The sequence below is a fragment of the Tribolium madens genome, unplaced genomic scaffold (assembly GCF_015345945.1).
Source record: "Tribolium madens isolate multiple individuals breed KSU strain unplaced genomic scaffold, Tmad_KSU_1.1 Scaffold_71;HRSCAF=194;Tcas5.2_LG6, whole genome shotgun sequence".
NCBI classification, from domain to species: Eukaryota; Metazoa; Arthropoda; class Insecta; order Coleoptera; family Tenebrionidae; genus Tribolium; species Tribolium madens.
Window position 1 is genome coordinate 6575379 of NW_025401041.1, and position 26118 is coordinate 6601496.

General features: G+C 30.7%; 1 protein-coding gene across 2 annotated transcripts in view; it reads right to left on the bottom strand.

The window, feature by feature from the left end:
* The window catches only part of LOC123008627 (nuclear pore complex protein Nup88), a 53714-nt gene that overhangs the window by 18560 nt on the left and 9036 nt on the right, over positions 1-26118 (bottom strand). For both annotated transcript variants that reach the window (XM_044404543.1, XM_044404542.1), the window contains exon 2: positions 456-625. In XM_044404543.1, the coding sequence (XP_044260478.1) occupies positions 456-625 (170 nt within the window). The remainder of the gene's footprint in view (positions 1-455; positions 626-26118) is intronic.

Below are 26118 nucleotides of genomic sequence, written 5' to 3' on the forward strand. Positions count from 1 at the left end.
AATAGACCTTATTAAAAAGAGCATTTTTTCGAATTCAACAGTAGGTATAGAACAAAAATTAAAATTAATTGAAACATAAATTAAAGAAACAAAAATTAGGTGTCAATAACTTCAATTATTACGACTCTAATCGACAACAAATATTTCTAATRTATTTTGAGTGCAGTTTGCATCGTCCTGTCCCACACCTATGCAATTTAAAGTGCATTTCTGCGCTTCCATTACCAAGAGAAATCTGAATCAAAAATAATTCATTCGAGCGACCCCCTGTCCAATAGTAAAACTAACCGAGACCGGCGATAAAAAATTAAAAAATCCCACGGAAAGTAATTAGAAATATAGTAGCAGTTTGTTTAATGGCGTGTGAGAGCCGTTCCTTCCGCGCCGCTTCAATTCCGGCCAGATTTTGCGATTATTCTCTCTCGTAAAAAATTTAAAATAGTTAAAAATCTCACCTGCAATACACCACATCTTTGTTATTTTCGAAAGCCCCAAAGGGCGGATACCTCGTCGGAAGTTCCATCACTAGGACTCCGGACGGACCTGCTACCACCAACAATGTTCCAGTGTCGTTGACCAGTAATAATTCCGGTTGGAACATGACCGGAATTAGAGGCAAAAGATTCTGTAAAAGAAAATTATTTATTTGATAAACGAGCTGCAATTAAGTGGAAAAATTCGGGTGGCGCGACCGCATCGTTTTATATCCTGATATTGATGCATAAAAAATAAGGAGATCGCCCCGTACTAATCCCGGTTATTGCCTAATTTAAATCGGGCCCGGGAAAAGCGAGCGTATAAATTATTGAAATTATTATATTAAAAAATCCATCTAAGAAGTCAAAGAAGCTATTATCCACGACCGTTTTGCCGTTAACTAAGAGCTATTTTTCCACGGCCGGAGGCTTTTTCGGTCTCGTAAAAATAGATTTAAAATTAACGAACGACTTGCACACACCCTCCGATCCACGACGAGGAAAGAGGAGAAAAAACCGCCCCCTGTGTGTATCGGCGAGGACAACGGAATGGAAATTTTAAGGCTAATGGGGGATCCTATCGGGCGGAGATCCCCAATAATAAATAATAATTAAAAATTAAATTGTTTTCAATCAATAAAAATTAAGTATTGAGGAATTTTTGCTTCATTTTTGCACTTAGTACCCAAATAAAATTATTGTTCCTATTCACATTAAACTACACACAAGAAAAATAAAACAACAGAAAGTAAAAAAAATCAAAAGATAGAAATAGACACAAAGAGGATAGTAAAAGAAATAAAAAATAAACAAAAACTTTAATTCAGATAAAAATTTAAATAAAAAATTTATGAAATAGGAAAATACATATGACAAACACCAGAAAATAATCTCTAAAAGAAGAAAAACAAACAAAAAGAAAAAAAAAGGAAATAATAAAAATATCAAAACTAAGAAAAAAGTACAAAAATGCATATCAGTGTGAAAGAAGTATAAAAAAACTAGAGAGAGGAAAAAATATCAAATATAAAAAAAATAATAATAAAACAAATAATAAAAAAAAATCAGGAGATAGAAGTAGACACAAAAAGGCTAGTAAAAAAAATAAAAATAAAGAGAACTTCAATTCAGACAAAAATTAATTTTTTTTTATGAAATACGAAAATACATAGACAAACACCAGAAAATTATCTCTACAAAAAAGAAAATCAAACAAAAGAAAAACGAAAAAAATATTAAAAATATCAAAACTAAGACAAAAGTATACAAATGCAAATCAAAGTGAAAGAAGTATTAAAAAACTTTGTAGAAAGAGAAGAAAATCTGAAACTATCGTGTGGAAAAATAATAATACTAAAATAAATAATAAAAAAATCAGAAAAAAAACACAGAAGTTAATAAAGAAAATTAAAAATAAACAAAAACTTCAATGCAGATAAAAATTAAAATAAAAAAATTATGAAATACGAAAATACATATGACAAACACCAGAAATCTATCTCTAAAAAAAAAAGAAAAACAAAAAATATATAAAAATGTCAAAATTGGGAAAAAAGCTCACAAAAAGTATAAGAAAAAGCAGAAAGAAGAAAAAACCTATATCGTGTGCAAAAATATGTAAAAAAAACTACAAGAAAAACAGCAAAGCAATAAAAGATGGTAAAAAAACGAAACAAAAATAAAAATAATAAGTAATAAAATGTTAAAAATTATAGTTCACTAAATGCCTCCTAAAAAATTACTTTAAAACCCCTTAACTAAATTATTTAAAACTTTGAAAAACACAAAAAATCACAAAATCTATAATTATTTGTTTTGCACTCATTTTAATTTAAATTAAAATTTTAAGGCTAATGGGGGATCCTAGACGGCATTGTAATTATTTTCAATCAATACAAATTAAGAAATCAAGAATGGTTGCTTCATTTTTACATTTAGTACCCAAATAGAATTATTGTTCTTGTTTATGTGAAAACTAACCACAAAAAAAAATAAAACAACAGAAAGAAAAAAGCAAAACAGCTAAAAAAAATCAGAAGATAATAAGAGGCTAATAAAAGAAGAAACTTCAATTCAGATTAAAAAAAAAATGAATAGAATATGAAAAATATCAAAACTAAGACAAAAGTACACAAATGCAAACCAAAGTGAAAGAAGTATAAAAAAACAGAAATAGAAAAATATCAATATATCGTGTGCAAAAATAATAATAAAAATATCAGAAAAAATAGACACAAAGAGGCTAGTAAAAAAAATTAAAAATAAACTTCAATGCAGATAACAATTTAAATAAAAAATTTAAGAAATACAAAAACACATGACGAACACCAGAATCTATCTCTAAAAAAAAGAAAAACAAACAAAAGAAGAATTAAAAAATATAAAAAATATCAAAACTGAGAAAAAAGTACATAAATGCATCTCAAAGTGAAAGAAAGAGTAAGAAAAAGTAGAAAGCAGAAAAAACCTCTAATATATCGTGTGCAAAAATAAGTAAAAAACTACAAGAAAAACGAAACAAAAAGAAAAAATAGAAAAAGGACTAATAAAATGTTAAAAATAATAGTTCACAAAATACATCTAAAAAAATGTAACTTTAAAACCCCTTAGCTAAATTATTTGAAATTTTGGACAAACACAGAAAATCGCAAAATCTATAATCTGTAATTGCTTGTTTTTCAGTCATTTATTTTTAAAATAAAAATCTAACTGTTTTTGAATAACAATAGAGATCTAATAGATCTTTTAAAAAGAGCATTTTTTCGAATTCAACAGTGGGTATAGAACAAAAATTGCAAAATTAATTAAAACATAAATTAAAGAAACAAAAGTTAGGGGTAAATGGACATGTATGAGGAATAATTATTGTGTAAACTGCTCGAAGACAGATTTTGATAAAAAAAAAAAAACAGAAACTGTTCTTCGGTTCTTCAGTTTTCGGTCGTGATATTTTCAACGAATGACAATGTTTGAAACGCATCTTGGGCCGATTAGAAACAAAATTATTACTTTTGGAAAGAGAGTCGATATAAAGACTTTGTCTGCAAATGCGTTAATTGTCTGAAACCTCCCTTCGACTCCTTAACCCTTTCAGGAAACTGATAGAGCCCATCAGTAGCAGAATAATCAAAAGTGCCTCGGAATGATTTGCATAGGAATCACATCTGAGATAACGACAACCCTTGCGACACTCGTCCGTTATCAGGACGTTGATTGGCCCCCCGGTTTTAATCGTTCGAACTGTCCTATCACGAAACCCATCAGCTCTCTTAAAATAAATTTTTGCTGCACAAAAGCAATAATCACCCCTTTTACCAAACGAAGAAAACAGGAAAACGGAATTAACTCGTGTGCTCTCTATTAAGTTATTAATTCAGGAGCGAACTACCATAAATTATAAAATTTTTGAAAGCGCATACCACAAGGTAGCATCAAAACATAATATAGTATTTAATAAGGCCGTGAAAATTAACACCACCGTGCAGAATTACAAATTCCATACACACGATAACATACAACCTATACACGATTGGTGCGTCGACCGCACGACGGCTCTTATTCTCCATCTTCTTCCCCCACACACTTTGTAGATAAAGAGGGACAAAGATGGAGTGATATAGCGCGTGGTGCGACTCCACCAACAATCTTTTGTACATACTGAATACATGTAGCACGGTGAAAGTGTCTTCGTAAATTTATTGCAATAGTATTAACGAAGGGGTAGACAGAGAAAATTATATCGTGAAACAGTCCCACCGTTGCACATAAATTAACGATAGTGCAAATTTATCGAGAAAAAAAATTGCAATTCGACAAAAATGGCGGCTATTCACGTAAACGTGACACAGTCACTCGCAGCGGCTACGTTCGAATAAATTACTCACAAATTGGAGAAATTCACTCTAAATTTTGATATGATTAGCTCAATTTATTTGTAAATTTGAGCAATAGCGAACAGGTGTCGGTGTATGTGCAGAACGGACTCTCAAGGATACGGCACGGCACGTTGCATTCGTAATAACGTGCAAATTGCCCGGATTTTTGCCAAGGGGTGCAATTTATTTGCCGAAAAAATTCCGGTTTCATGTCGATAATAACGTCGCTAACTTTTCTTATTATTATCTTCGGTAAATGATAACATGCGTGCTGTTTTAAATAACTTAGACGAACTTCAGAAGGAGGAAAAATTCACTTCCGAACTTCGTAATCACAATTTTAGCGAAACGAATTTTCACTGGTAGAGTATTCAAGATCCAAACTACTGAAACAGCAATAATTAGACTCAATAAACGTACCAAAAAATACACTACTCCATAAAATTAAAACAACAAAAGTATCTCATATTTTTTTTGGCTGTATCTCATCGAAAAATGGTCGTATCTAGATTTTAAAAAATTATTTTGAAGCTTTAAGTTTCTAGTTTTGAAATCTTTTAGCATTCTTTTTCTGTGCTACAGTTATCACGCAATGAGAATGAGAAAAACAATTTTTTGTCGACTTTCTTTACAATTTGCATTAGTTATATGCTAAAATTAAAAACAAATAAACAAAAATTTGTTTAATTTTTTTTGAAAATTTGTAAAAAAAACAAGATACAATTAATATTGCTTAATTTTTAATTAGAAGTTTCAAGAAAATGTCTTTGATTTTTTTAAATTTGGAAAAAAAGTCAAGAAACTATTGTATAATATTTAAAAAAAACAAAAATATTTTTTTTGAAATTCTTGATCGATTTTTTTTTCAAATTCAACTATTAACTCATGCAAGATTGTAAAAAAGGTAAACAAACTTGTGTTTCTTATTCTGACGAAGATTAGACAATATTCAGGAGCAATATGTACAATTGCTCCTTTCATTCTTTTGTAACCACAAAAAAATAAAACAACAAGAAAAGCAAAACAGCTAAAGAAAAAATCAGAAGATAAAAAGAGGCTAATAAAAAAATTTTCAATTCAGATAAAAAAAAATAAGTACAAAAATACAATGACAAACACCAGAAAATTATCTCTACAAAAAATAAAATCAAACAAAAAACAAAAAAAACGAAAAAAATATGAAAAATATCAAAACAAAAGTACACAAATGCAAACCAAAGTGAAGTATATAAAAACAAAAATAGGAAAAAATATCAAATATATCGTGTGCAAAAATAATAATAATAAAATAAACAATAAAACTATCAGAAGAAAATGACACAAAAAGGCTAGTAAAAAAAATTAAAAATAAACAAAAACTTCAACGCAGATAACAATTTAAATAAAAAAATTATGAAATACAAAAACACATATGAGGAACACCAAAACTCTATCTCTAAAAAAAGAAAAACAAACAAAAGAAAAACTAAAAAAATATAAAAAATTTCAAAACTGGGAAAATCTTCTGACGAAGATTAGACAATATTCAGGAGCAATATGTACAATTGTTCCTTTAATTCTTTTGTAAAATTTTGATCAATCGGTTCAAGAAAACGATATGATGGATCGATTTAAAAATTTACAGGACAATGAGAGGTACATTAAGCTGTAAAAAACACCTATAAACATTAGTTTCCCCATCAATATTAGTGAATACACGGTGGATTTACTAAAACAATGCCAAAAGTGACTTTTTTCTCTTTTCTTTAAATCAATGTTGAGGGTTAAAAAAATTTTTTTACAAAAAATTATAAAAGGGTCTTGTAAGACATTTATTCCAGTGTTTGACACTACCCTTATATTCTCTGTGTATTCATTGGTTAATGAGATCGATGATCAAAAACAAAAAAATCCTTTTTCATTTAAAGTCAGATATTTCAGCGATAAATTGACGTAAAGAGAATATGAAAAAAACATATTAAAGGTAAACAAACATGCTATCTATTTTGGTCCGTGGACCAAAACTAAAAACAAAAAATTTTTTTTTTCTCGCTCTATTATTTAGACCTCAAAAATAGAAACTTAAAGCTTCAAAATGTTCGTTTTTTATCTAGATACGACCAATTTTCGATGAGATACCAAAAAATTTAAGAAATATTTTTGCTACTTTATTTTTTGGAAGTGTATATTTTTCCCGGCGCATTTTTAAACACCGCAATAACAAATGTAAGTCTTTGGGTAATTTAATAAAAGTTAAAACAACCTTCCCATTTTATAAATCTTTTTCATTCTATTATTAATATTTAAATATTATTAAGTTTGGAGTTTTGGGAAAGAAAATGAGTTTTAATTTTCAATAAATTAAAAATAGACAAAACTTGACTGATTTAAATGTAATTTTTTTCATTTGTTTTGTTCTAGATGTTTTATTTATTCATTTCAATCGTGTGAGTGTAGCAAAAAGCATTTGAATCCTCAAAAACTGAGCGTTTGTACTTTAGTAAAAAACAAAACCTTATGCCTGAAAGCGAGGGCTCTCGTTGAGTAAAAAAACATTGTTTGCAATTGTAAAACACGTCGTCATTAATAAATACTGCATCCGAAAGATCGTCGTTCCCTCTCGTTCCGATTTCTTTCATTGCTCGAATAAACAAAGACGTCGAATGGGTAAAAACGGTCACTCCCCGAGTTTAAAAGAGGATTGCGAACAATATTATGCAAATAATTCGAGCATGCCAAATAAAAAGTGGCAGTTTACATTTGCCGACTTTAAAAGTTGTTGACTAATTCATACCAACTTATTTCGCCGCGCTCCGGAAAAAACCCCAAACGTTCCGGACTCGCCCTCTCTTTCGTCTTTGCCACCTCTGAAACACTGCGCCAGAAAAAGACAAAAACTGCCGCTCCGTGAGTTATTAAGTGAGATTAACAATAAAAACTGTTGTCGCGCTTTAAAGAAAAATGCACAGTCGTTCAATTAATATATTCAGGGGGTGGCCGACCGGGGCAGCGCTCCCTCGACTACCCCCCGTTAACACAAAACATTATGCTTTGGGTTTTAATTTTTTATTCTTGAAAATATTCCGCGGAGATTAATAAGGCTTGAAATGTGATGTCTGCTTTCGGCGAGAATTAAAAATAAAGGGAGGTTATTAAGAACGGGGGAGGGGCGGACGACGTTACACAAGCTATTTGCAGATATTTGAGATGAACAAGGTGGAAAATTTTAAGTAGGTGCTACGTGGACCATTTTTTTATTAAGGAATTTACTCACGATTTTTAATATTGCTACGTGCCGAATTTCACCCCCCGTGCGACAATTTTTCAGAAAAAAAATATTAAAACAACAGAAGAGGATAACACACAGGGTGTTTCAGCGACTTGAAAAAGTCTGAAAAAATTTTAAAAAAATGTATAGAACATTGATAGATACTAATCTAATGCATAAAACTATTTTCAACCATACAGCATGTCCCAAAAATAAGTTACGATTCAAACTTGTGTTTTTTTAAATAAAACACTGTATGTTTCTTGGCATTTTTGGATGTAACCTTTTAAAATAATGTTTTTATTTCGGTTAGTTTTAGAAATAAGACGTTTTTTTGACAAAAAGCATGCACTTTTTAAAAATTCATTACACAAAAACTAAGGCAACTAGAACAATTTTTTTCTTACTTCTGCAAAGAAGAAAGTACAGAAGCTAAAGCTGTAGCAGTTTTTTGTGTTTTGCGTTTGTAAAGATTAATAAATTAAGAAGTTTGTTAAAAGTTAAATAACTTAAAAAATTTAAATGAAACATCCTATTTTTTATCGGATTTGATTAAGAGTTCCTTTTTTATTTAGTAAAGTGTCTTTTAGATTGTAAAAAATTATGTTTGAGTCACTTAGAGTAGTTTCAGGTCGGTTCAGGTCACTTTAGGCCACTTCGTGTTACTTTGGATTACTTTGGCTTAAAGTAAAAAGAAAGTTTTAAACGTACTGACTTCTTGATTTTCAAAAAAAAAAAATTCTTAGGGAAATGTTTAAATTTAGTAGTAAAAATGCCAATCGAGATGTTTCAAAACATCGTGCTACAAAAGACAGTTGGAGAGACTAAGAAAGTGTCAGATGTAAAACATTTAAAAATTTCTTCAGAAAATGTTTGAATTAAAAAAATGTTAATCCAAACTTTTCAAATTAATTATTTTTTTAACGTTTAACGTTAAATATCTTTTTAGTTATTGATTATAAACACCTAACAGTAAATAATTTTAGAAAGACAATTTAATAATCTTTTAAATGCAAAAACAATAAATAGAGTGTTCCATTTAAATTTTTTAAGTTATTAAACTTTTAACAAACGCCTTCATTTTTTTATCTTTGTAAATGCAACACACTAAAAAATGTTACAACTTTATAGCTTATACCTTCTTCTTTGCGGTAGTAAAAAAAATATTTCTAGATGTCTTAGTTTTTGTGTAATAAATTTTTTAAAAGTGCATGTTTTCGTTAAAAAAATACCGTCTTATTTTTAAAACTAAGCAAAATCGACCAATAAAAATTTAGAAAGAAACACTGCCATAAAAATCTACATACAAAAAGGCTAAGAAACATATGGTGTTTCATTTAAAAAAACAAAAAGTTTCTACTTAGTAACTTATTTTTGAGACACGCTGTATAATTGAAAATAATTTTGGGCCATGGACTAGATTAGTATTTATCAATGTCTTATAGGTCACTAATGGACTTTTTCAACTCGCTGGGTCACCCTGTATCTGTTGCTGAGACGAGGCGAATAAAACTAAAAAAATATTTCTTAAAAAAAAACTTATTTTTTATGTTGCAAATAACGAAGACGCGCAAATTGCGTGGGTGTTTTTCCGCGATGATTCTCGATTTTTTCTCTCGTAATTAGGTTCGCATCATATTTTTGAATTAATAATGTTCATTTTCGCCGTCTGTGTTTTATTAACAAACATTTGTTCGTAGGAAATCCAGCTTATTTTTTCTCATTTCAATTTTCAATGAGAAAATTAAGTTGTGAAGTCGCGATATTTAAAAATATCTCCTTTTCGTCGGCAACGCCGGCATTTCGTCGAGGGAAAATCGCCTTATTAGCTATTCAATTAAAAATAAATAAAAATTAGCTTGTTCTTTAGCGATGTCAATTTGTATTTTTCCCGGGTTTTCTTAAATGAAAGAACAAATACTGAATTTATGAAATATTAAATGACGTTCGGTTAATTTTCCGAGTCCGGGAAAAGGCGCGCATTTTTAATAATTCATCTCGCTAGTATACACGCCCGGAAACGAACTTAATTATAAAAATGTTTGCCGTGCAACAATTCCACCGTTAATTAATTTATTAATTGCATCTTCGCGAACACGTGTATTGGAAGAAAAATTTTTAGCCGACGATTTTTTAATTCGCACGAGAACGACGGAACCGTAAAGATAGTGGATGATTTTAATTAGATATTTAATTGCCAAAGTCGGGAAAAAAATTGTCGTTTGCTCGTTTCGAGTCGAGCGTTTTTCTCCAGTTAACTACGTGTAAATTACTCTAGTAATAGTCCGGCTAAATTAAAATCAAATGATTAATTTAACGACGGACGGAAATGCAGCGATGCCATCTCATACCAGGACCAAATTATACAGTGACACTCCAATCAACAAAATAATTAAAAATTCAATTTTTTAAAAATTTTTAAGCTAGTTAAATAAGTATTTTATAGTGTTTTATTAATAATTAAAGATTCGTGTTGTTGATTTGTGCAATTCAACATCAGCAGCTCTCGAAAATGAAAGAGTGACGTTATCTAAATGCAGATCAAACTCGATGATAAAAGCGACTCGACCAGTTATTTTTTAATATCTCTAATAACTCATAAATACAAGGTATCATTCACAGTAACCCTCCATCTATGGTAAAACTCCTCCACCTAAACTTTTACCTCTTTTTCTGTCCCACATTGTAGGAAGGAGATAAAACTGATGGCAGTTTTTTACGTTTCATTTTTCGATCGGTATGAATAAAACATGTAAAATTTGTCACGGTGGCATGTAGTATTAATCGAGGGTGTGCCGGAGCCATTAGTGGCAATACTAATCAGTTACCATATTTAATTTTTAGTGGGCACAGCGCCATCGCATGCATAAATATACTTAATTACTGTCAGATATCGAACTGCTGTGTTAACATAAGTTTCTACTATACGAAACGAGCAATTTGCTAACTGCATTTTCACCGACCAATTAAAAAACTTTGGAAAACAAAGAAAGTTGGGATTGGGCCAAGATTTAGGAGAAAAATAATAGGAAAAACTTAAAATATGGAAGTTTTGCAAAGTGGATAGTTATTCGATTAAATGCTGGCAAAGCAAGAGTTTAAGTTTGATTTCTTTCTAACTTTACAAAATCAGTGTTATTATGAAAAATCTGGAGCAGACTAACAAACAGAAGATCTCATAAAAGCCAAAACGGCAACAACATTCTTGTCTTTACTAATTTATAGTGTTTTTTTTTTAATTTGGCATTTTAAATTATCATAAATTGTCATGTTCAAATGATATGTTTATTAAAAATTAGTGCAAAATAACGGTATTTTAGTCCCTTTCTTAATGTGGATATCTTCCATGCTACGAAGCACTTTCAAAGTATATGTTGATACAATTAACCTGTCTTTTTTAAATATCAGTGACCTAAAAAATAACTCAGGTGTTAGATAAAAACTATTAAAAACTTTTTCGTCTATTTAGAGAGTCCTAACATTCTGGATAATTATTTTACAATAATTAAAATTTGTAAATTCTAGAAAAAATCCTTTTTTTTAATTGACAGTGGTAGTTTTTTTACAATTCAGAATTCAGATGTAACTTCACTTATATTTAGTTTACATATCAACATCTTCCTATTTGTATAAATCCAAGTCACAATAAATAATGTGAAAAAACATAATTTAAAAAAAATTAAATTTCGAACATAAAAAGTTCAAATTGTCTAAAAATCATGTAAATTTTAAATAAATGAGATAAGACCCCTGACATAAATTATTTAGAAAGAATTTTACTTAGAAATTAAAAAAACAAAACTTGAAAAATTTCAAACCAAACAAAAATTTTACATTATAAAATTAGTTTTGCTGATAATTTTGTAAATATAGGAAAGATTCAACAATTAGCCACATATTTTGAATTTGAGCTAAATAAAATTTAATTTTAAAACAATTTGAGGCGGTTTACAAACCTTTAATTAATTTGGGATTAATTTCATTTGAATTAAAATTTAATTTAACCGACGTAAAAAAAATGATATTTGTAAATCAGCTTACAAAACTACATAATATCATATCAAGAATAACTTTTGTAAATGTAAAGTTGTGAAAAAATAGATTGAGATTTAAACTGCTCAAAAAAAAAGTTAATAAAAATTAACACAATTCCATTGAAAAAATCATCAATAAAGTAATGAAGATTTCAAAATTAAATTTATGATTTTGTAAAAATATTTTACTAACAGTGACTTCTTAATTATCAGTTTAACAATTAAAACTCGACTTAAGTTTCATTTCAAAGTTAAACTAATTCGAATAATTCTGCCAATCGTCAAATTAATCTGAAACTGGAATTTGATCTGTAAAACAGCCCTTAATATCATATTTTAATGACGTTTTTTCGCAAAATATCATAGAATCATAAAAAAATTAAAAAAACATAGAATTTTGCAGAAATTGTTTACTACTTACCAGAATAGATTTAAAAAACAAGGAAAAATTGTTAAAAGGGTTTGTGTGGACTCGTAACAAGGCACTAAAGTTGATTTTTATTACGTTTTTTTTAAATCGCAGTTTTTAATATTATAAATTTTTTTTAAAGAATATGCAACCAAACTTTACGAACTGTTTGGTTCACTTTAGATACGATTTTGAAAAAAGTGCATTATGTCTTTGATTCTTAAATACCAATACAATTAAAAACACATGCAGAGAAGTAATAATTAAACAAAACTATACAAAAATCTTATCTAAATTCTTATCATCTACAGGGTGTTCGTTTTTTGAGCTCCACCATAGAAATCTCAGTTATTATAAGAGATACGAGGTCGGTTAAATTAGGGCAAAGTTGTACATTTTTATGCTGAACAATAATTTAATGTGTCATTTTTAGTTTTTGAATTATTGGAAAAAAACGGAAATTTGTAATTTTCGTTTTTACTTTTTTAAGCGGAAACTAAAAAACCTCGACGTTTTTAACTAGAACGTTCTTAAGGCACTTTTTTACAAGGAATCTAAATCTGTCATCGTATTTTCCAAGGCGCTCTTGATATCAAAGTTACAACACTCAACTTTAGATTTTCTTATAGACGCCATATTTGATTTCTGTATATTTGAAAAGTCTTTTTGTTCCTGATTACACGACATGATCAAATTTTACATGCTGATCAAAATTAAGAAAAAGCGTTTTTGCGAAGAGTGTTTTGGAAAAAACGCTACTAATTTTAACTAATAAACTAAATTTTGACAGTTCAATTGAATTTGGATCAGGAAGTCACAATTCCTTCAAGCTTACCTGCTTAAAAACAAAGGTTTCGAAATAGGAACAACGTGATAAACTAGAATCTTTTCTTCGCAAAACAAAACAACACAAAGTTATAAAAGATGCTCGAATGAACCAGCTTCAAAATTTAGTTTGTTAATTAAAATTGTTGGTGTTTTTTCCAAAGCACTCTTCGCAAAAGCGCTTTTTCTTAATTTTGATTAACATGTAAAATTTGATCATATTGTGTGATACATCGTTGTAATTGAGAACAAAAAGACTTAAAAAATACAGAACTCGTCCATAAGAAAATCCAAAATTGAGTGTTGTAACTCTGATATCAAGAACGCCTTGGAAAATACGACATATTTAGATTCCTCGTAAAAAAGTGTCTTAAAAACGTCCTAGGTAAAAACGTCTAGGTCTTTTAGTTTTCGCTTGAAAAAATAAAATTACAAATTTCCGTATTTTTTTCAATAATTCAAAAGCTAATAATGACACATTAAATTTTCTGTCAGATTATTGTTCAATATAAAAATGCGCAACTTTGCCCTAATTTAAATGACCTCGTATCTCTTGTAATAACTGAAATCCCCATAGTGGAGCTCGAAAAACGAACACCCTGTATACAGGTTTCAAACTCTCCAGTTTTGTTTTTTTTATTCTAAACCTGTTTCTTAACTGTCTTTACTATAATTTTAAAAAATATAATAATTGTTCTTTTCTATCACCTTTTACAATTTGTGCATAATTATTAAAATTAGAATCATAAAAGTAAAAAACCTATTTTTATTTATATGTCTAGTTTTTTTAATAAATATACCTACCTACAAAGTGAATCAGAAATAATTATAAAAGTTTGATAAAAAATTAAAAAAGCACTTTTCCTATTCATGACTTCAAAAACTATACCTACCTAAAGATAAATTTTGAAAAAAAATATTGGTTACAAAAAGTTAACTTGCTTGTGGTCAAAATTAGATTGTTAATTAAAATTGTTGGTGTGTTTTCCAAAGCACTCTTCTCAAAAACGCCTTCTCTTAATTTTGATCAGCATCATATCGTGTGATACATCGTTGTAATCAGGAACAAAAAGACTTTTCAAAAATACAGAAATCGAATATATTTTTTTCAATATTTTTTAAAAGAAACACAAATGCAAGTAAAAAAAAGCAAAAACTGTAGATTTTTGCTCCAATATCGTGTAAAAATGTCCGCAACCGTCTCGTAGGTGAAAATGTCAAAAAAATCGCTTCTTGTTTGCTTCAAAGTCAACAAATCGCCATCGGTGTCCCATAAATAAAAATAAAAATTACAAATTTTCCTTTTTTTTTCCAATAATTCAAAAACTAATAATGACACATTAAATTTTCTGTCAGATTATTGTTCAATATAAAAATGCGCAACTTTGCCCTAATTTAAACGACCTCGTATCTCTTGTAATAACTGAAATCCCCATAGTAGAACTCGAAAAACGAACCCTGTATACAGTTTTCAGACCCTCCAGTTTTGTTTTTTTTTTTTTTATTCTAAACGTGTTTCTTAATTGTCTTTACTATAATTTTACCAAATATAATAATTGTTCTCTACTATCACCTTTTACAATTTCTGCACAATTATTAAAATTAGAATCACCCTATACATATAAATAAATCAAAAAAGTAAAAAACCTATTTTTATTTATATGTCGAGTTTTTTTTAATAAATATACCTACCTACAAAGTGAATCAGAAATAAGTAAAGAACTTTGACAAAAAATTAAAAAAGCACTTTTCCTATTCATGACTTAACATTAACATGCTTGCTTGCACTCTTCGCAAAAACGTCTTTTCTTAATTTTGATCAGCATCATATCGTGTGATACATCGTTGTAATCAGGAACAAAAAGACTTTTCAAAAATACAGAAATCGAATATATTTTTTTTCAATATTTTTTAAAAGAAACACAAATGCAAAATGTAAAAAAATGCAAAAACTGTAGATTTTTCCTCCAATATCGTGTAAGGATGTCCTCAACCGTCCCGTAAGTGGAAATTCCATAAAAAATCCCTTCTTGTTTGCTTCAAAGTCAACAAATCGCCATCGGTGTCCCATAACTCCTTCCAGTCCATAATTCCCATTTCCTCCTTTATGATCCAATCATCCTTTAGCACTCTGTTCTCTCTAAAGCGTCCATCTCCTGAGAATCGGCAACAATTACAAGCTTTCGCCGTCGTTAACAAGCYTCCTCAATGCGACCGTCCCGACGCCGTTTCCACACATCGTAACTGCCTGACCGCGGTGACGTATTAGTCAGCGGCGTGCCGTCTTCGACACGACGTTTCGACCCCCTCGAGACACCCCCAACGTCCATCGTAAGCCTCGTCCAGGAGGCGGCGACACACAACCAACACGCCTTTAAACTCTATGCGCAACGACGGGCCGTCGGCACCTCACCTGGGATTGATTTTTATAATTCCGACACCCGAATTACGTAATTACGAAAGGACCATCTTCCTCTCGTGATTATCTTGCAAACGGCACTGGAATGTCGGAATTGGTGCCGGAAAACATGTCGCGTTTCATTAATGAAGAAATGGACCTTGTGAGCGAGCTATCGACCTGGAAACCTTTCGGCTTTTTTCAATGGTGACATTTAAAACGGGAAAAATTCGGGATGTGTGACATTTATTTGACGATGTGCGGTCATAAACCATGTTCTTTAGCGGCGAGGGTGCATTCGGCGAACTATGACCGATTGAAACGAATCCAAAACTCACACAATAACATAGTTTAGTCCCAAATGACCAATATTTCACATTTCTCAAGTACGTTAGACTAAGAATTCAATTATAAAATCTCGCCCACTTCCCGTTTCCCGTTTCTAGAGTCCATTATGCACTCGTGCACGGTTCACGAACGCATAATTACGACTTACTAATGATATAATTGACAAGTCGCTTTAATGATGCGGGCCTCTCGAATAAACCATAAATAGTCGTCGTCGGGGGCAATGAAATTCGTCCGTCACGTCCTATTCGAACTCCTCTTTCAGCTCACTCGAAAAATGAAAGGACGTTGCGGTTCAAAAAGAGCAATTTTCGATGTAATTAAAAGAACACGAGAGGCGTAACCCGACCATTAATTGTATTCGACTCTAATTGTTCTATAATTGAGTGTAAACTACTGTTTTGTCGGTGGCTCTTGAAAAATTTCCGAATTTCTGTCCCAGAATCACAATTAAACATCTACTTGGCCAATAAAAGTCCCCTAAGGAATTACCAGCTCGTATTTATTTATTTTCGTTGTTAATCTCACGATTCCACGTGATATATCGTGCGTCTTTTATCTCTTAATTAAATATGTTTGGCGAGACGTAGATTGATGACGCGATGACGACAATTCTTTCAATTGACGATTTTCGCTAAGAAACAATCCCATTACTGAAATTGAACTCTAATATTGACAGAAATCTTAAATTCTAATAACAAACGGGCTCGGTAAGATAATTGGGGAGACAATATTAGCTGCCATTGATTCCGAACACGCGATCAGGGTGTGCCATGAATAAATGACATCAACCCTGTAATGACTTTATGAAAATTAATCATCTGCKCCTATACGATAATAATCCATAATGTCTATTAGGTGAATAATGACCAAGTCGAGTTCGACCGGTGGTCAACAAAAAATTAAGAAGGAAAGGGACAGATAGGGGTGAAAGGGTACAGGCCGGAGAAAAAATGCGTGACCGATTAAGCAAATTAATTTATTACGCAAACCCAAGCACGATTTTTATTATTCTAACACAAATTAATCGCTTTTACTCGCTTCCATCGCTTCTATTCGCCAAGTTTTGTAAAACGAGCGCGAAGCGCGAGTTTTATAAAGAACGAATTCCCACAAATCACTTATGAAATTATGCTATTTTTTCTATTTTCCGCGTTTTCCGTACTTTTTTTTAACATAAAAGTGTATTTTTCAAAATTTTTGCCCTAATAAGGTGATGGTTTGTAATAAATGTCACAAAGTTTAAAAAAATCGATTTTCGAAGTTCAAGTCTGGAATATTTTTCGAATGAATACTGCAAATATTATATTTRGTGCACACCACCTGAATCAAAATATCAAAACGCCGCTGAAAATGACCATTACCAACCTCTAGAAAATAAATTGTACTAAATGGCTCATTAAAGCATCGGTTTTGGTATCGAAATAAGCTTTCTTTCAGACGCAAAATAGAAAAAATAATATAAAACACACTACTAGGGACACTATATCGTCGACGTGTCAAGAATTTAAACACATTTTTATCTGAAGAAAATGGAAATAAAGATTGAAACGTCATATTTTAAACACATTTTGGATTTTATTTGTAATAATCCTCACATACCTGATACGAGAAATCAACTTTTAAATCATTTTCAAACTGTTTTAAACCAAGAGTTTACTAGTAAACTCAAAAATCGTAAAATCTAAGTTTTTGAGTTTACAAATATGCAATTTGTAAATTTCAAAACCGGTCTAAATGACTTTTAGTTATCGACAAGTTTAAATTTTCGTTATTTTGGCCTTTAATAACGATTTTCTAAATAACTATTTATTGCAGAACAATGATTATTTTAATACAAGATAGNTCACATACCTGATACGAGAAATCAACTTTTAAATCATTTTCAAACTGTTTTAAACCAAGAGTTTACTAGTAAACTCAAAAATCGTAAAATCTAAGATTTTGAGTTTACAAATATGCAATTTGTAAATTGCAAAACCGGTCTAAATGACTTTTAGTTATCGACAAGCTTAAATTTTCGTTATTTTGGCCTTTAATAACGATTTTCTAAATAACTATTTATTGCAGAACAATGATTATTTTAATACAAGATAGAAAATATAAGTGCTTTCTTTCTCTAATTGAGTTAAAACTATTAATAACCCCCAAAGATTTCAGAGTTAGCTGATGTCAAAAGTCGAAAAAAATTAAAATTGCACTTCTCTAGAGGTACAAAATACAAAAATCATWAAACTTTGTAGAAACCCGAAAAATAATTCTTGAAATTTTGTTGTATGAATATGAGTAAATAGAGACACTGATCGGGGYTGTGGTGGCGCAGTGACATAAGTAAAGTCCACAATTTTTCTCTAATTCAAATACTAATCATTCAAATTAATAATGAATACTGAAAATATTTCGTGCACACCACCTGAAATAAGTGAAATCGATCAAAACGCCGTTGAAAATTACCATTACCAACCTCTAGAAAGTAGATTGTACTAGCCTATTTCAGCACCCGAATTGGTGTTGAAATGGCTCATTCGAGCATTGGTTTTGGTATCGAATTAAACTTCTTTCAGACATAAAATAGAAAAAAAAACAATTTCATTCGCTCGCTTTCATTCGCTAATTCGCAAATTCTACAAACTGCAATAAGCGAAACGACCCACTTGTGGCGTCAAAAACTCACAAAGAGTCTCGTCGAGCGTTCCAAAACAAACCTGAGACGGCCATACATTTCATTTACTCGAACGTGCATATTTTCATTACGACTTTAATTTCCTTTAGATTACATCATCAAAGCGAAAAAATAATTCGAAATAGAATTCCGCCAACATTAAAAACTTTTAAACTAAACGGCGCGCTTAATTTCACTTTACATCAATAAAAAAAACTTGAGCGTTCCTTTTTCAGTCAGACACCCCTTTCATAAACGTCCCCGCGAAATATAATTAGCCCCTTCTCCCCTATCTTCAGATTAATTCCGGTCCCATCACGTGTTCGAGAGATAAAAAAAAAAACTAAACCGACTTACACCAATAACTGCTAATTAAATTAACTTTTTAATGGGGCTCTTTTTCATGGCTTGCTTCGCAAATGGCTCGAATTTATCCCGATGCTCTCTTGTTATCTGTATATTATCTTCAGAAAAAGGGTTGTCGTGTTTTAATTGCCCGTTGTTTGTCTTGTTGAGTTTTTGTGTTTTTCCGTCTTTAATCGAGGGATTTTGTGCGAAATGCGTTTCAATTTTAATTATTATCGGATGAGAACGTAAATTTCATGCAAAAGGGGGTGAGGTTGGCCACCCGAGAGTTTTTATGTATTTATCAAACAATAGTGGATAGTCTATAATTTGCTTTTTCATTAGGTGGGATAGTAATTACGAGTTTATCGAACATTTTATCACCGACATAACAAACAAACTGACTATTTATCGTTAATTAAAAATTGAATCATTCGAAAAGGATGGCACATAGTGGGAGAGGTTTATTGGACGGTAGGGGTAATAAAATTAAAGTGTTTATGACACCGTTTAGGCTTTATTTCGTTTTGATAAACACACAAATGTTTACAAACTTTTAAAATCTATCTATATATATAAAAATGGGGTGTATACGTTTAAACAAAAATAAAAACATGTCATTTGGCAGACATGTTCTTTATAGGGTCTAGGATTTTTTGAAAATCAATCTCTACGGGGATGAAATGGAGTGTAAATATTTAAACGAAGATAGAAACAAAAAATTTGAGGATATGTTCCTTAGCAGTTATAAAAGTGCACTTAGACAAGGTTTTTAAAAAAAAATAAGTAAAAACTTATTCACCCCCTTAGAAAAGAGAGTGAAACTGGATGCACACATTTAAACGAAAATAAAAACATGAAATTTGAAAGATATGTTCCTTATAGCATGTCGATGTCCAAGAAAGAATTTTTCGAAAACCTATTTCTTAGGGCGTGAAATTGGGTGTAAACRTTTAAACGAAGGTAGAAATATAAAATTTAAGAAATATATTCCTTAGAGAGTGTATAGATCCACCAAGAAAGGATTTTTTGAAAATATATTTATTAGAGGGTGAAATGGGTTGCCAACAATTAAACGAAGATAGAAACATAAAATTTGAAGGATATGTTCCTTGGCGGTTGTAAAGGGACACTAAGACTAGATTTTTAAAAATCAGTTTCTAAGYAGGTGAAATAGAATGTAAAAATTTGGAAAATAGATAGAGAGTGAAGAAGTACACCACTACTCAGGCACTGACGTACATTCGTCATTTTCTTAAGAATTGTCTTTCTGCTTCTGCGTTGTTTTGAGTTAACGAATCAAGAAAAAAAATAGATAAACAGACTAACTTCACGTTCCTTTTTTGAAAAACAACAAAAGTTTATATCTAAAATCTGCATGGACGAAGTCACGGGTACAAGCTAGTAAATTATAAAAAAAGGTATTGAATGTTTTGTGTGTATAAGAGTTTCGCTTATCGCCTTTAGTTAATTGAATTGGGTCGTTTTTGTTTTTCGCAGCAATCTGCGATCATCTTCATACATCTGCGTACTTAACGAAAATTTAATCTGGAAAGGAAACCCATTCAATTTTCCGGCCGAACAAAAACAGGCCCATAAAAAGAAGACATTAGGTATGCGCGGGACCGCAATCAGGATAATTTCGATATTTCTCCCCTTCGCTGAGTTAATTTTAATGTTGTATAAGACTTTCGGGTATCGGCAAATCGCGTTCGCCTCGCGGAATATCCAGATTGCCCACATCCATAAATCAGCTTTTTATGACCCATTTATTCCCGTTATTAATCGTTTGTCAGAACTAAACGGCAATTTGCAAAAAAAATATCCAACGATTCCGTAATAGATCATTGGTTCAGAGGAGCGCTCGTTTTTATCTAATGCAACATTAATTTCGCTCGGACGAACTTTCTCGAATCGAATTTTACGTAATGTCGTCATCGATTTTTCTTCTGGATATGAAGGGCGAAGAGATTAAGAGATTTAGTAATGATTGATGAAATAACAAAGTTTGGCTTTTGATTTGGATTTTTACCTACAGAGACGGATTGCTTTAATAAAGAACCGAGTAGAATTAATGACGGACCAAACGACGAACTCGTTTTTCTTTATCTCAACTTCGGTTTGTCTCAGTTTCCTGTTTGGATAGAACTGTCACAATATAAACCACGAAAAATTCCCCAATTCTTTAATATTTGACCCCCAAACGCTAAAAAAATCTCTACCTCGAGGATATCCATAATCGTAACCTCAAAATTCATCCCCTCAGCGAACCGTATGATTTCCAATCTGTTTAAAAACTTTTATAATTGAATAATTTTTCAATAAAAACAAGCGAAGCACGGCAACTTGTACCGGCGGCTTGATTGAAAAAAGAAAATCCAATACGAAACGAGTCAGTCTCGTGGAAAATTGTCAGGAGGATCTTATTATCGATGCATACTTTTGTTTTATGTTCCACTTAATAAGCCGGATTTCCCGACTTTCCTCGATTGCTATTGGAGGATTTTCCGCATGATAATTACAAGTGATACGCCAGTGGCGTACGTGAATTTTTCCAACTGAAGAAGGGAAATTAGTGAAACTAATGTAAGGTAATCAGATGTTATATGCACGGAGCCGAAATAAAAATGAGGGAAATTACACGGACACATTCCGGCGATGACAAAGTGGTCGGGTCCTCACAAAACGCGATATCGCACACAAGCGACACTTCTCTAATGACAAAATTTGTCATCTTTTGTACTCGAAGCGTATTGGCGACGTTATGTATGTGAGAGGCACGTGGATATTGTCCACGGACACGACAAGGATTTTACAATATTCGGCCATTGTCCGAAAACAGAAGACTTGGGGAATTAACGGCTTGGAGGGGCCCAARTTTGGCATTTGTGAACCCAAATTGTCCACCATAAATCTTAATTCAATCCAAAAACATGTATCTCGGAAAATTTTATAATTGCGCAAAAACGGTGGATGCGTCGAAAAAAAAAATTAAATATATATCAATAATTCTCATTTACTTAAACCAAAAAATCACCTATAATTTTCTTGACTTAAATTTTTTTTTTTTTTTAATATTTTTATCAATCATGAGAATATAAACAAGTCTGTTGCTATATGTTTCTCCTCTTAGAATTTTTTTTATACGGCGTGTTCCGTCTAAACCCCACATTAGAAGTATTGGGAGTTCGAATAATCGTATTTATTTAAAAATTAGTACATAGCCATAAACCATTAAGTCCTCCTAAATAAAAATATATTCAAGATGGCGGCACTTCCGGTTATACCGAAAGTCGGTCTCGACTTTCTTATTTTAAATAAAAAGATATATTTTTTACTGCGTTTTTGGATTAATCGGGTTATTTTAACGAAGTTTTCATTAGCTTTCCCTATACCTAAATTTAGCTGTTTATGAGATATTTGGAGTTTTTAAAAAATGTTTGGATCTGCACCTTCCACTTTAAAAATCGGTAACTCTGTCATTTTTTAAAATCTTGAATTCGTTTTTCTGGAGTTTGAAAGAGAAAGCTTAGGTCTTTTTTTTTGGTGTTTTCAAATTTTGAAAAAAAAATTAACAAACTACAAAATTTTAAGGTTACTTTTGTAATAAATCAAACACCCATAACATAGCTAGTCAAACTTAGATTTAATGAATTTATTTTGTATTTCTGGAGAGTGTAACAAAATTATGAACAAAATAATAATAAATAATACTGGCTACTTGATAATTAATATAACTGATATCATGTGATCATTTGAATTGATAATTAGAGTAGGCTTTATTAGGTTTTTAGTTTGTATGAAAACGGTGAGTTAATCAAGTTGAAGAGTCAAATAAGATTTCGACAGGTATTATTTAATTAGAATACATTTTTTCTCTAATTATAAATTCATGGTAGAACCTATCAATAATAATTAAGTTTGAGCAATTTTTATTCTCCATATTTTGGCAATATTTGAGAAAATTTTACCATTTTTGATTTCCATAGCAAACTATGCGAAAACGGATGTGGCTAATAATAAATTTTCTGTAGTTTAACAAAAAGTGACCATAACTTGAAAATTATTAAATTTAGCTATAGAAAATGTTAATGCAGATCGATGCAGAATTAAATTCTCTTCCATTTAGCCAAATAAAAAATGGGGTATTTCATTTGGAAAAATTGAGTTATGGGTATTTGAATTATTACCTTAAAATTTTAGAGTTTGTTATTTTTTTTTAATTTGAAGACACGAAAAAAAAGACCTAAGCTTTCTCTTTCAAACGCCAAAAAAAAACGAATTCAAAATTTTAAAAAATGACAGAGTTATCGATTTTTAAAGGGGAAGATGCAGATCCAAAAATTATAAAAAAAATACTCCAAATATTTCATAAACGGCTAAATTTAGGTATAGAGAAAGCTAATAAAAACTCCCTTAAAATGACCCGATTAATCCAAAAACGCAGTAAAAAATAWACCTTTCCATTTAAAATAAGAAAATTTAGACCGACCGGTATAACRAGAAGCGTGGCCATCTTAAAAATATTTTCATTTAAGAYGATTAMGGCTATGTACCAATTTTCAKATAAATACGATTATTCGAACACTTCTAATGTGGGGTTTAAGAGGAACACCCTGTATAAATCCGTTTTCCCTCAATTACGCCTTTTCTGTCGCCGTTCGCTATCAATTGCTGTCTAATTTATCCTTTTTTTTTATTCAAACCAAAAACATGTATCTCATAATTGATTAAAAATGGTGGATGCGCCCGGAAAGAAATTACATATATCAATGATTCTCATTTACTCAAACCAAAAAATCACCTATAATTTTTTTGACTCAAAAAAAAATAAAATATTTTTATCAATCACGAGAATATAAAAAAGTCTTGCTATATGTTTCTGCTCTTAGAATTTTCTTTTAAATAAATCCGTTTTCCCTCAATCACGCCTTTTCTTTCGCCCTTCGCTGTCAATCGCTGTCTCATTTATCCTTTTTTTAATTCAAACCAAAAACATGTATCTCAGAAAAATGTTATAATTGCTTAAAAATGGTGGGTGCGCCGGGAAAAAATTAAATTCCATATTTATCAATAAACCTAAAAATTTATCAAACCTAAAAAGCACCTATAATTTTCTTAACTCAAAAAAAAAAATGTTTATCAATCACGAGAATATAAAAAGTCTTGCTATATGTTTCTCCTCTTAGAATTTTTTTTTAAATAAATCCGTTTTCCCTCAATCGCCCTTCACTGTCAATCGCTGTCTCATTTATCCTTTTTTTTGTTAACATGGGCGTACCCCATCAATTACATAATTGTGTACCCATCGGTCTCGTGTCGATCCGCATGGTGTCGTTGATAACATCTGGCATGCCACCTATCATCCTCACACCTCAACTAATTATAAAAATTGCATACACGACCGGTACACTGTGTTTACACGATAATAAACCGGCGTAACAACAACAAAAAAATWATTTTCTTCATGACTGTACCGGCGGCTAAGAGAATTTCAAAGTAAATTCTATTCTCGAAAGGTGAATGATTATAAAAATGGTGCACAATTTTTCTCGAGTTTTAAGTTGAGCTCCGTAATTATTTCGAGATCCCCGGGGGTAAGTACGGCAGTTCGGCAGTTCTTCCCTCGATAAAATTCACCGAGAGTCATCTTCTACCTCTCTGTTACACTCAAAGACTCGCAATTTGGAGAAAAAGGAGGGAAAAAGGAGGACGCTGAAGTTTATCCGACTCTTCGCTGTTTTACATAGCTAATGGTAATGTGTCCCAGTAGATGTATCGGGGCGGAATTATATTTTAGCAGTACTTTGTATTTGTATTTACTAATTTTTCTTTGCCGTTTTGTCTCTCTCCTCCCCGCTCTTCTAGCAAGTTTTTATTTTGAAATGTCGAGACGAGCGGAAATATAATTGATACTCGCTCGAACGAAACGGATAAGATAATTATCATTGWTGAGGAAAAATTTTAATTGATTATCGATTCCAAACACCCCAACGGTGAGGAATTAACGCGATAATCGTTTCTGTCATTGTGGGAATGTCATTTCAAAATCAAGAATGCCCCGAGAGGTCAATTTGTGTCTTTTGAAATTATCCTTTCATTTAAAAAAATGTCAAAAATGTGTATACAGGTCGCTAAAAAGTATGGAAACAATATTTTCAGAGCACGTTGAAATTTGGGAAACTGTTTACCTATTTTTTGGTCAAAGTTCAGGCGGCAAAGAGCTAACGATAGATAAAAACAACATTTCCAAGGCTAAAAAAATCTAATTAGTTCGAAAAAATTTTTTTAAATAAGGTATGCATGTGTTACATCACAGAACTTAGAAAAAAATGCTCTTCTGAAAAATATTAAACTTGACCCTTATTGACATTTAAAAAAAATCAAGTTAGCCTTGTATCCCCCCGAARAAATGGCGATAAAAGTTTGATAAACATATAAGGCGATCTAATTTAAATACTTTTAAATGTAAACCAAATTTKAATAAGTTTTGATGAATAGTTTTTATAATATTTTACTGTATCCATACTTTTTAGCGACCCTGTATATCTACCAAGTACTTGTACATCGATAGGATTTAGGAGCATTTACGCTGATAGTAGTAGAAAAAAATGCTATGTGTCGCYAAGATGTACGACGTATTTTAGAGAAAAACTCTTTAGKAAAGTTYRACAARTTTTTTTATGTAAATTAAAATTTATATTTTGTTTAAAAATAATAAAGCACAAAAACAAAAGCACGTTTTAAAAGTAATCAATAGTGAATTTCGTTATAAAACAATCTAAATACAAATTTTAAATAACAAAATACTAATTGTCCTGGAGTAATTTTTTTGGAACTAATAATAAAATTGTTCATTTAGTGATTTCAAATAAAAAATCTTATATTATATATAAAGGTTTGACTCAGTAAATGTGTTCCACTTTTTTTTCAGTAATGAATTTCGAGTTCTAACAAGTTTTTATTAAATATATTATGTGAAAAAACTTAAATTATGTGAAAAAACGGTCTGACTGATCTGAAAGTATGACAAATATTTCTGTCACATAAGAAAGTATATTGCTTTCATATTTTTAGATTACTAACCAAGAAAATAAGTACAACTCATTTAATTTGTCCCCGCATAAACGCGCCAAGAAATTTTTGAATTTTTGAATTAGTTTCACTGACTGAACAATTCTATCGATTTTTGATGACTGGCAAAATTAGTACTAAAAAAATTCACTAGCTTCTGTACTGTTTATTATATTTTCTCAGTTTTGATATTTTTTAGAAATCTTTCTTTATGTTCTTCTTTCATCAAGGTCAATTTTCTGGAGTTTGTCATATTTTTGTTCGCATTCTATAGATTTTTTATTAAAGSTTTTATTTATCTTCAAATTTCCCTGTTTGTTRCTAATGTTCTCATTTTTTTCACATTTGTTTTACTTTTTGAGCAGTTTTGCTAAATTTTTTCTTTCAAACATTCTTTTAATTTTTCATTACCAGAAAAATTCACT